This window comes from Halyomorpha halys, unplaced genomic scaffold (assembly GCF_000696795.3).
Source record: "Halyomorpha halys isolate HHAL.00 unplaced genomic scaffold, Hhal_1.1 Scaffold866.1, whole genome shotgun sequence".
Taxonomy (NCBI): Eukaryota; Metazoa; Arthropoda; class Insecta; order Hemiptera; family Pentatomidae; genus Halyomorpha; species Halyomorpha halys.
The window spans coordinates 195,350-207,276 of NW_027114921.1; the positions used below are offsets into that span (position 1 = coordinate 195,350).

General features: G+C 28.0%; 1 protein-coding gene across 1 annotated transcript in view; it reads left to right on the plus strand.

The window, feature by feature from the left end:
- Positions 1–9,836, plus strand: part of kuz (zinc-dependent metalloprotease kuz) — a 27,266-nt gene extending 17,430 nt beyond the window's left edge. Inside the window, exons 3-14 of the mRNA XM_067052012.1 lie at positions 149–331; positions 597–970; positions 1,779–1,925; positions 2,014–2,209; positions 2,553–2,737; positions 4,364–4,538; positions 4,641–4,818; positions 5,786–5,963; positions 6,687–6,920; positions 7,633–7,749; positions 7,934–8,098; positions 9,682–9,836. Of these exons, the coding sequence (XP_066908113.1) occupies positions 149–331; positions 597–970; positions 1,779–1,925; positions 2,014–2,209; positions 2,553–2,737; positions 4,364–4,538; positions 4,641–4,818; positions 5,786–5,963; positions 6,687–6,920; positions 7,633–7,749; positions 7,934–8,098; positions 9,682–9,816 (2,267 nt within the window). The 3' untranslated portion in view covers positions 9,817–9,836. The remainder of the gene's footprint in view (positions 1–148; positions 332–596; positions 971–1,778; positions 1,926–2,013; positions 2,210–2,552; positions 2,738–4,363; positions 4,539–4,640; positions 4,819–5,785; positions 5,964–6,686; positions 6,921–7,632; positions 7,750–7,933; positions 8,099–9,681) is intronic.
- Positions 9,837–11,927: the final 2,091 nt, after the last annotated feature.

Sequence of the window (11,927 nt, forward strand, 5' to 3'; positions counted from 1 at the left end):
TATTACTGCTTGAAAACAGACAAATTGGTTTAAAAATTAATGTATAATATTAAATTACTTATCTTTATACTATTCAATTACAAATTTAGTTTTATAAAATAAAAATTGAGATATTTTTAGTCATTAAACATTTTTTATTGTTATATAGGTGAACCTGGGAGCACAGTTTTTGGTTCCCTCCATGATGGAATATTTGAGGGAAAAATTTTATCAAAATACGATTCCTACTATGTAGAGAAAGCATCTAGATATTTCCCTGGAAATAATAGTTTCCATTCTGTGATTTATAAGGAATCAGATGTCGAAGATCCTTACATGGATGTTAGATCTGGTATGTACTAAATATACTTTCTATTCCATGATCTTTCTATTCTATTTTATTTTAAACAGTAACAATTGTAAAAAAAGGTTCGCTATTATTACTCATATTTTATCCGTATGCTTTGGCATTTCAATTTTCAATATATATACTTAATATATCTGTTTTTTTTTTTTCAACTTGCAGTAGTATTGCTTTCTAGGTTGAGCAAATGTTAAAATGAATTATTTTGTTGCGTCTTTTTTTATTTCTGTTGAACATAAATAATTTATTTTAGGTGGTCACGTGGGGGGTTGTGGAGTCAATACAGAAGTAAGCGAATGGATGGAGAGAGTACAAAACTCAGCTGTTGAGGAAGACAGCCCTGAAAATGATAAGAGAAAGTTACCAAAGAAATATAATGCTGGTAAAGAGACTAAAAATAAAAAAGAAAGTGAAAAGACTGTCAAAAGTGATGATCTTTCTAAGCATAAGAAGACTTTAGTTAGTAACAGTGAAGACAATATATTTAATGATAGTCCGTACAGCAAATATAGTAAAGAAGCTAATACAAGAAAAAAGAGAGCAGCGAGACCAAAGGAAGAAAATCGAAACACTTGCTCCCTTTTCATCCAAACAGATCCTCTCATTTGGAGGCATATTTCAGAACAGGTATTATTTACAAATTTACGTTTCAAGTACATCCTTCATCATGCCTTCACTTATTAATGTGTCATATTCTGAAATATGTATTGATACTTTATTATATATATTTTTTAAAAATATTTCCTCGAAGATTAAATATACATTTTTTTATTTACATATATTACACTTTTGCATCAATGTTTTGGAGCTATACTCCATCCTTAGGATGCCTGATTTAATATACAGAGATTAATTGCTAACAATAAAAATATTTGTTTATATATTGCTCTTTAAATACCTTTATTATTTAATTAATCACTGTAAACTCATATATTAATGATTCAATATTACTTTTTCATCCAAATACAACTCATTTCCGATACTTTCTGAATTCTGAAGTCTATAGTTGTCCATAAAAATTTTGCTTTTAATATATTTTCTCTTGAGTATCGTACTTCAATGGCAGACTGGGCTTGCTTAGAATTAAACTTCTAATCCTTATTCTTGTACTTAAGCCGACCATCCTTTTGTTTATCAAGTGTCCATAATGGTTTTTAAGTTGTTTTTTTATCAATATTAAAATGATTATTATTCATTATAATTATTATATTGTAATAATATATTATAATATAATATAATTATATTATTATAATTATTTATCAGTCTTAAAATTCATTTTATTATTTAAATAGTGAGTGATATAAATAGGTTCTATTATTCTTTATTTTGTATTTTTAATAATTTAGGATTTTCAAAATCGAGATTATGATTTTTCACTATGCAACAGTTATGTTTTTATTTTTGTAATGATATGATTCTATTGTATCATCCATAGGTAAACAATGATCCTGAAAAAACCCGAGAAGAAATTTCATCTCTGATTGCTCATCACGTTACTGCCGTGAATTACATTTATAGAGACACTAGATTCGATGGCATGATAGAGCATAGAAACATCAAATTTGAAGTTCAAAGAATTAAGGTACTTCAGATATTCAGATAATTTTTTTCAGTTTTCTTTTAATACTTTTATTCTATATAATTAATTGTTTGTTTCCAATAACTTTTAGATTGATGATGATGCACCTTGTAATCCCAACTATAGAGGTGAACCAAATCCATTTTGTATGGAAAATATTGATGTGAGCAACTTCCTGAACCTTCACTCGCTAGGAAATCATGAAGCTTTTTGCCTTGCATATGTCTTCACTTATCGAGATTTCAATGGAGGTACATTAGGTCTGGCTTGGGTGGCTTCAGCTTCAGGTGAATGTTTTTATATTTTGTCTTTTAAATAATCCAAACTCCTTGAATAAATTTAATATTTCCTACATAGGTAGATTCTGAGAAATCTATCAAGTTTGATAGATATCTCTAAATCTTAATAAACGACATTTATTAAGATTTCTCTGAATCTTAATAAACGGCATTTATTGTCCTCTTCGAAATGCCCAATAAATCCATGTCCTTAAATGTATATAATATAACTCCCTTAAATAGTATCTAGAGATGAATCTTATTAATTTTTTAATTCTTTTTGTTTTAATCTTTCTTTAAAATCTTTAAACATTTTCACTACGATTAAAAAAATTACTTTTTTCATTTTCAGGTGCCTCTGGAGGAATTTGCGAGAGGTATAAAACTTATACTGAAACTGTTGGAGGTCTATATCAGTCTACTAAAAGAAGCCTCAACACTGGCATAATAACTTTTGTTAATTACAACAGCCGGGTTCCTCCGAAAGTTTCACAACTCACATTAGCTCATGAAATCGGGCACAATTTTGGATCGCCTGTAAGTCATATAGACCACCATATATCTCTCATGATGTCTTGTAAAATTGAAAAACCATGAAGAGTTAAATTTGAATCGAATATTATTTTGTTGATTGTTGAAAACCTTAAAAAAATTACTTTTAGCTCTTAAGGTGTTGTCTATTTTAAACTCTTTATTCTTATTTATGTAGGTACTTCTCATGATTAGAACAGATATAATCTAGTTTACTTTTTGTTCAAGTGTGTGTTTGCATCAGAAATGAATTTATCATTTAGTCCAACTTTCTTGGGGCAGCTTTGAATCTAGCATGTGAGAATTTACTTTTTTTCATTGTGAAACTGATTCAGAAATTTCAACCTCTAGACTCTTGTCTAAGAGTCTAAATTGTAACAGATTGGTCACTTGAAGGATTACTTACTCTTTCTTCCCTCATAGGAGGTTTTATATGGAGGTTAACTTGATAAACATTAACTCATGACTTGAAATTCTTTAAATCAGAATGATGATGGCTTAATAGATAGGTAATCTGGTGTAATTACTCCATTATCTTTGCTATACTGAAACACAACATTTTATGGCTGTTCTTGAAATCTCTTCTAGATATTTCATCTCCTTTAAAATAACTGAATGAAATAAACTGATATTAAATAGTATTCCTTCGTGTTGAATGGTGAAAGCTAATAGAGAATGCCAAGACCTGCTACGAGTCATCAGGCCACTTAATAGTGATATAATTCTTAATTATTATTAAAATAGGTTTTAATTGTTTGATCCTGAATGCTGTTTGGTAATTTCTTTACTGAAATGACCTTTAACTATGTTTCAATATGTCTGTACAAACTTATTTTGTCCTTGACTTATTTTATGACAATGAGAATCATTGTCTTTCCACGAGTAATTCATTTAAACTATCACTTAATGATTAGAATAAAATAAAGTGCTTCAGAGAATTAAACAAGAGATTACTTGTTTATCAAGACCAATTGGAAATTCCAAATGCTCTTCTCCTGAGCCAGATATAGTTCCTTTTCCTCCAGTTTAAGGTAATATAAACATTGGGGTTTATAGAATGACTAAGCTATGATGAGCTAAAAAACTGTGTTTTTATTTTTCTAAAGGGAGGAAGTTAAAAGAGAAGCCTTCTCTGAGGCGGATTGACGATGTTTAGGCAGTGAGAAAGGTGTCGTTTGCAAATTTGCCAATGGAAGCTCTTTACAGCTTACTGTATTACTTTCAAATTATAAATGAAATAGTTTTATAAAATGAAGATTGATTTTAAATAACTTATTATGTATCACAACTTGGGGCTGCTTAGGCCTATACTGAAAAATGTAGCAAGAACTTAATAAAGTGCCTCAGGACCCAGTGCTGGTGAATTATGTATATATTTTCATAATTAGAAACCGAAGTATAATTTAAAATCTTTTTTTAGTTGGTTCAAGTAGCCCCTTGCTACTAAGCTCAAGGTATGGTATATTTATAGTGATTATAATTTAAGAAGGTTCTGGTAGTGTCCAATCAGCATGAACCTTAAGTTTAAAAAAATATATATGCTTATCAACATTGATTACTAAAAACGTTTTTATTAAATTCTGATATAAAATTCTTAATTTGTATTGTACAGTGCTCATTTGTTTTTTTCAGCATGACTATCCAACCGAATGCAGACCTGGAGGACTGAAAGGAAATTACATTATGTTTGCATCAGCAACCAGTGGTGACAGGCCCAACAACAGTAAATTTTCATCCTGTAGTGTAGGCAACATATCCAAAGTTTTGGATGCTATTGAAATTGAGAAAAAAGCTAATTGTTTTAAAGGCAAGTGATAATTCTTGTTTTTACTTTTGTTGTATCTGATTTTAAGCATTAAATTGTCATCATGTTTGTCAGTGTTTTAATTAATCTATTTTATCTTTGCAGCATCTGCGGGAGCATTTTGTGGCAACAAAATTGTTGAGGATGGTGAAGAATGTGACTGTGGTTATGATGAAGTGGAGTGCCGTGATAAATGTTGTTATCCAAGACTTGTAAATGACTCTGAAAAGAGAAGAAATACTTCTGCTAAGGGTTGTACCCGACGAGCAAATACACAATGCAGGTAAATACACTTTCAATATTTTAATATTAATACAATTTGTATCATATTAATTATAATTACGATTGTAGTTGTCATAATTATAATTTTGGTCCCTCACTGGCACAGATAGGTAAGCTTTGTATTTATACAGGAAATGAAAAAAATTGTTGTCCTCAGACTTATAAGTTTTAGACATCAATGAATAATTTATTTATGTGCCTGCCTGTAGGCGACTTTGTGTTCAGGCATAATCGATTGAACTGTTAATCTGATTTTGATGAAATTTTCACAGACTATTTAGGTTGGTTCCAGTTAGTTCTATGTTGATTTTATCAGAATCCATCCCCTGCTTTCCCTTATACATGCACAAATGTATTTTCCTTGATACCCCTAGATTTTGAAAACAGCTCCTCCGTTTTGGCGTAAAGTTGAGGATTAGAGTTGACATGGTCTAGTAAAAATTTCATCAACTACTTTGGCTTACCCTTTTGAAAAGCTCCTTTATGCAGAAACTTATAACAGCTGGTATAATTTGGTTTAGGTTAAGGAAAGTTGTAGATTAGTTTAACATAATGTAGTATAAATTTTTACAAAGTCCATAACCTACTTACACTTACATGTATTTTCCTTGACTCATAACTTTCTTGACCTGTATTTCAAAATCAGCTTGTTTGATCCTGCTCAAATGTTGATAAAAGTGAAAGATTAGTGTAGACTTGGTCTAGTATAAATGTTAAATTTCACTGATTACTTTTGTTTACCCTTAAGCAACCTAATTTCCTATACACCTGTTTTAACAACAGCTCACCCTTTAGATTATAATCTAAAAACATTTAGAAAAAAAGATAATTTTCAGAAAAGGAAATGAAGGGATGAAAAATAGTGAGGAAACTATACAGAGACCTATTTACTCATTGACGTTTTTTAATTTAAAATATTTTTTTTGAAATAACGTTGCTCTAGCATAATGTTTTAATTAAATTTTTAGCCCGAGCCAGGGACCATGCTGCTTAAGTGACCAGTGTAGATTCGTGCCTGCTTCACATAACATCCAATGTAAACCAGAATCAGAGTGCTCCTGGTCGTCGGTATGTGATGGAAGAACAGCTCAATGCCCACGCCCAATGCCAAAGGCCAACAAAACGAGATGCAATGAAGGGACACAGGTACTTATTTTATTTTTATTTTGAAACATTATTTTTAATTCATTAAGTCTAAAAATACTACTTACTCTCTGTTTTGTTCAGTATAAATATGGCATTAGTTATTTAATTCTTATTTATTATTAAGATTTATTTAAGAAAAATATCCATAAATTAAAAAAACTTTGTTATATATTTTTGAATTATTACTAAAATAATTAATACCAATTTTCTGTGCAAATGTGATTGATATGGAAAGCAGTTAAAGAAAAGGATAATAAATAATATTTGTATTCATATGCTACTGAATTTTATCTTGGTATTTATTCACATTGGCATTCACAAATCTAATGTCAGTTTAATGATTATAATTAAACTAATCAATTATGATAAATAAACTAATAAATAAAAATAAACTAACTAATAATAAATTAATTAATGATTTTAAATAAACTAATTATTGCCATAACTCAAAGAACACTTCTCAAAACATACTACTAAAACTATTTTTATAAAATAATGTTTAATAAATTACATCCTCATATTGGTATTATTTTTAAAAATTGTATGTATCATTTGAATAATTAAATAAAGGATGGGCCATAAATTAAGTCCCTTTATTTATGAAGGCATTTATTTCTTTTATATGAAAAAAAAAATTGCTTGTTCTTATTGTTTGTTGACTAAACCAGAAATTTTTACTACATGATTTAACAGTTTATCTAAAATTATTCTATTGTCTTCCAGGTCTGCCTTAATGGTGAATGTAGAGGATCTATATGTCTTGAGTGGAACATGACAGAATGCTTCCTAACTTCCCAAGCCTCTCCAAATATTGATAAACGGCAGTTATGTGAACTTGCCTGTCAAAATGGCACTGACATAACAACATGTCGTAGCACTTCCGAATTCGCTGCCCGCTTGGGTTTGCCATCTGGAGGAATATCTCTTACTCCAGGATCTCCTTGTGATAATTTCCAGGTGTCTAATTATTATCCCTTTCTTTATTATTTCTTCCATTTTTATTACTTATCATAAATTATTATTACTCTTATTATATTTTTCAACACAATTTACATAAACCATCAAATACATGTAGTACTAGACAATTCACATACTAAAAGCTTGTATGAAACTTCTTACAGTTAGGGCAGCTAAAAACCATAAAATTGCTGTTATATGTCTGTTGAAGTTGAATTTATTTTATTTTAAGGGCTTCCTCTAAAATAAAAGAAATTGAAAGGGTTCTAACTATCGAGATTTAACAAATCAATTGTTCATGGTAAAAAGTTTCTTTCTGGCCTAATATTATTTAGTGCTAGCAATGAGCCAGTCTGAAAATATGTTAATATGGGCCTAAGCAATATGTTTTGTTTCTTATCCCTGAAAAATTTGAAGAAATGTTGGAATGTTTATAATGGAAGTTTTTTTTTGTAATAGAATTAGAAAAAATAAAGTTATAAAAGTACAAGGGACAAGATAATGGTAAACACAATATACAAACATTGATTAAGTCTCTTTTCATTTAAGAAATTCCTTACTAGCTGCCACTTAAGAAAAATATCCATGTAATATTTTATTAAATTTACTTGTCATTTTCATGATATCTGACATTGTACTTCACTTGACAAGGATGGTTCTACCCCCTGAAATACAATTAATTTCTTGTATACAAAAATTTATAATATTTCAGGGCTACTGTGATGTCTTTCTTAAATGTAGAGCAGTGGACGCTGAAGGTCCATTAGTAAGGTTGAAAAACTTACTCTTCAACAAACAGAATTTATCAACTCTACGACAATGGGCGGAAGTAAGTTATTGATTTTTATTATTAGGTTACAACTGTTAGTTATATATTAAAAATGTACGTTTATATATATAAATATATATATTTTTATATATAAAAATGTCTTTAAATGTATATATATATACTTTTTGTTGTTACTCTTTGCTTGATATCTAAATAATTATTTTATTATTTTTCAACTTAACAGGAATATTGGTGGGCCTGTGCTCTGATGGGGCTTGGCTTTATTTTCTTCATGGGTATTTTTATCAAATGCTGCGCTGTTCACACTCCTTCTTCCAATCCAAAGAAGCCTCCTGCACGTCGTTTCTCAGAAACGCTCCGGAGACCTATTCATACTTTCAGAAGAATGGTTACTATTTAATTAATTAAATTTAGTTTTTAGAATAGAGTTAATATGGTTCTATTCTTATTTTTTATGTTCATATTCAATCCAGTTGTACAGAAGAACACTGCTTAATCATCTTCTTTAGGACCCAGTCATCACCAGTTAATGTGATTTTCTGCTAAAAATTGTATGAAAATCTTTTTTTTTCTTCCCCTGTGTTACCTGTTTTCAAAAACAATTTTCAGTTAGACATATTTTTTTTTGTTATCTTCGACTGATTGGTTTGTTGTTACATCATGTCATTAGCCAACATATACCTACAAAATCTCAATTCTCACAACATATGGAACCATATCATTTTTCTGAGAACCCTTCATGTATTTTATCCCCCTTGTCTTGTTGCTTATTTTATTTTTTTCCTGCTTATTATACCTTATTTTAATATTTAAAATGTTAAGTTACGCTCTAATCCATTAGAGAAAAATTAAACTATAATTAATAATTTTCATACAATTTTTTTTATTTTAGTCTAATTTTCTAATTTTTTTTAGTTGTTTTAATTTAAGCTTATGATTTTTTTTTCATTTGTTTTAGGTTAAATTTATGTTTTTATTTATTTATTTCATTAACATTTATTTTTGGCTAATAATAATTGTTTTCTAGTTAGTAGAGGTTCCATCTCTTGGGGATCAATAAACTTCTGTAACAAAAATTAATAGACTTAGGTTTTTCCATACCTTCATAGCTTATAAATTCCAAAATCGACATTTTAGGAATCAATTTTCACCCATAATTACTAAATCTGGATTCTATATCCTAAAAAACTAAATTCTTTTTTCAATTTCAATCACTAATGAATTTACTTATTTGTGAATTTGTTTTAAAAACAATTTTTTTTTTAGTTCATTTGTCCACATCTAATTTATAAATTAATGATAAATAACCTTGAGCTAAACATATTTCTAATTAAATACAGTTTGAGATATATATTATCTGGGATAAAATTTTTATTCAAGAGACAAATCCTTAAATGAAGACAATTGCGAAGCAAAGAACAGATGTATTTAAACCCATTTACCCATTTATTACTTTGAAGAATAAAAATTTTTGGAATTTAGATGATTTAGGTTTGAATTAAATTCTTCAGTATGTGAAGGTGATTAATTTGTACCTTTGGCACAGAAGTAAAATTTGCTCCCAAATATTTCAAGTTAATCTCTTATTTCCGTTAATTAAATGATCTTTTCTTAAGGAATCAGGAAGTGCTAATATAAACATTGTGTTAGTTTTCATAAATATTGTATCTCATCATGAATTCCATACTTTGCTGATTTAATGGTTCGGCAATAACAATAATTTTTTATTCTTTTATATAACTTCTAAACGTTCTGTCATTTGTTTCAAATAAATTTCATTTCATTGTGATTATTATTTGAAACTGCAAACAATGGGATATCCCCAATTAATTATATTTTATCGTCTAAAATATTTGATTTATTTAAAAATAAAATTGAAATTGCAATATAATTCATTTTTTATTAATAATGTATTTTTAATAATATTGCTAATTAATATAAACTTAACTATCATTGATCGTTTGGTAACAGACGCCCGCAAGCGGAGGTAGGGCTGGGCCGAGAAGGGGACCCGCTCACGGCTATGGGGAAGGTCGCGGTCACTACTATCCTCCCAAAGGTATGTTTTCTTTTCTTTTATATTTATTTTATTATTTATTTATTTAATTTTATTTATTCATGTAATCTTTTATTTCTTAAAATAAATTTATGATAGAAATAAGTAACATTTAATATTTTATGCTCAGATACTGGATTTTTATGCAATAAAAAACTAAAATATACCGGATATATTTTTATAAATTGTTATAAAATATTTATAATGCACAATTACCCTATTTTTGTTGAATATAGATCAATCGCTTATTTTGCAATTGATAGATTTAGAAAAAAAGCTCTACATTTATTCAAAGAAATATAGTATTTTGTTTTTAATATAAATGCGTTATGATGAAAGCCCCAAGATTAAAATAAAAACTCATACTTTGTCTGAATTATAATGCTAGGTTAATCTTAAGCAAAAATAAAGGGTATGGTGTTAGTGATAGAGAAACTGTTCATGGAGCTGTTGGCCACACTGACATGATTGTTTCCTACCTTAATGCAGAACAAATATGTGCGCCTCACTGGGATACTCAGTCATGGATTGGGACACCAAAACCAAAATATTGATATTTCACAATAATACGGAATCAACTATTGATTGATATCTATCAATATATTGCTAAAAACTACCAATATATGGATTTATCTTGGCTCTACATAAAAAGGTGAAAAAGAGAAAAACACTGCATGAATTGTGCCTGGTGTTAAATTCTGAGCTATGAAATAATTTCAAAGACTAATAAGAACAAAAATATAATCTGATAACATCCATTATTTTTCTGTGTATATATTTTAATTTATTTTAACCTGCTTTTATTAAAACTGCTGCAATAATGGAATGACCAATAGATATGCATTTATTCACATACATCTTATATTAAAAATAATTTAATTGGTTCTAACTGCAATTTTTAATAAAAAATGTATATTATTATTATATATAATAATAAAATATGAGCAGCTAAAAAAAACACTAAATATGTATTTGCATAAAAATCCAGTGTATATTTTTTATTATATTTGAATTAATTGATTATTAAAGAGTAGATTATTTTTATTAGTCACGATAGTTTTGACTAAAAATATCGTTTATTATGTACCTGAAATTTACTTCTGTTGATTTTTTTTTATTTTATTTTTTATTAGTTTTCTTACTTAATTTTTTTATTGATTTTCCATTTTTTAAAATAATTTTATTTATTTAGTTGTTTCTTATTTTTATTACTTCTTTAAGGGATGTACTACCTACATTCATGATCCTTTTCGAAAAAGCTACTTGTTCTGTTCTTTTAATACTATTTGCTTTATCCAGATGTTAAGCCAACTCTAGCTATAATTTTACAAAGATATTCTCTGTTCTTTTTGAGAAATGAGTTTTTTCAATTGTCAGGAAAGTTTTATGGGAAATATATCTAAAATAATTTTAAAATGGATGTTTAAAAAAGTATTAGAAAAGTATTTAAATAAAAATATTATAGGGAGTGAGCAGACAATGTGATTTTTTTTTTAAATAAAGATAAAAAATGTGCTCGTATCAGCTAATTTAATGTTGTTTCAATACTTATACATCCACGACTACTCTAAGATGGTAACATAATATAGTCAAATTTAATGTTTGCATTCTCGTTCCTAGGTTTGTATTAAGAAATAACAGCTGAGGCTGGACTTTGATTCCCAAAATTGAATCATAATTTTTTTAAAAAATCATAAATTGTATCTATTTATTATTTATTCTATGTGTGATAAATATTAGTAAATCTAAATACATATTGAGGGAATATATATTTCTCCTTCAAGCTCTAATACCTTAGTCAATTAATAAGATAATATCTTAATATTCTTGTTAAGTTAAAAGTTATAGTTTCTGTTTTAAAGTTAAGGTATATTTTCGTTAGTTAAAAAATATGATCTTTATGCCATTAAAAAATCATTCCACCATTCTTGAAAGGTCAGAAAACATTATATAGTTATCCTACAGTTGAGATGAGATTTTATTACAGTGATGAAGGAATGCATTTTTTTAGATGGTATAAAGCTTGTATTTTCTATTTTTCAGATTCACAAGGTACCACAGCTAAAGCAGCAATATTTAGTCAATACCTAAATCTATTTCTATATAGAAATGTTGTTCACTTGTTTAAGACTTTTTGCCATTATTTTCATAAATAATAATA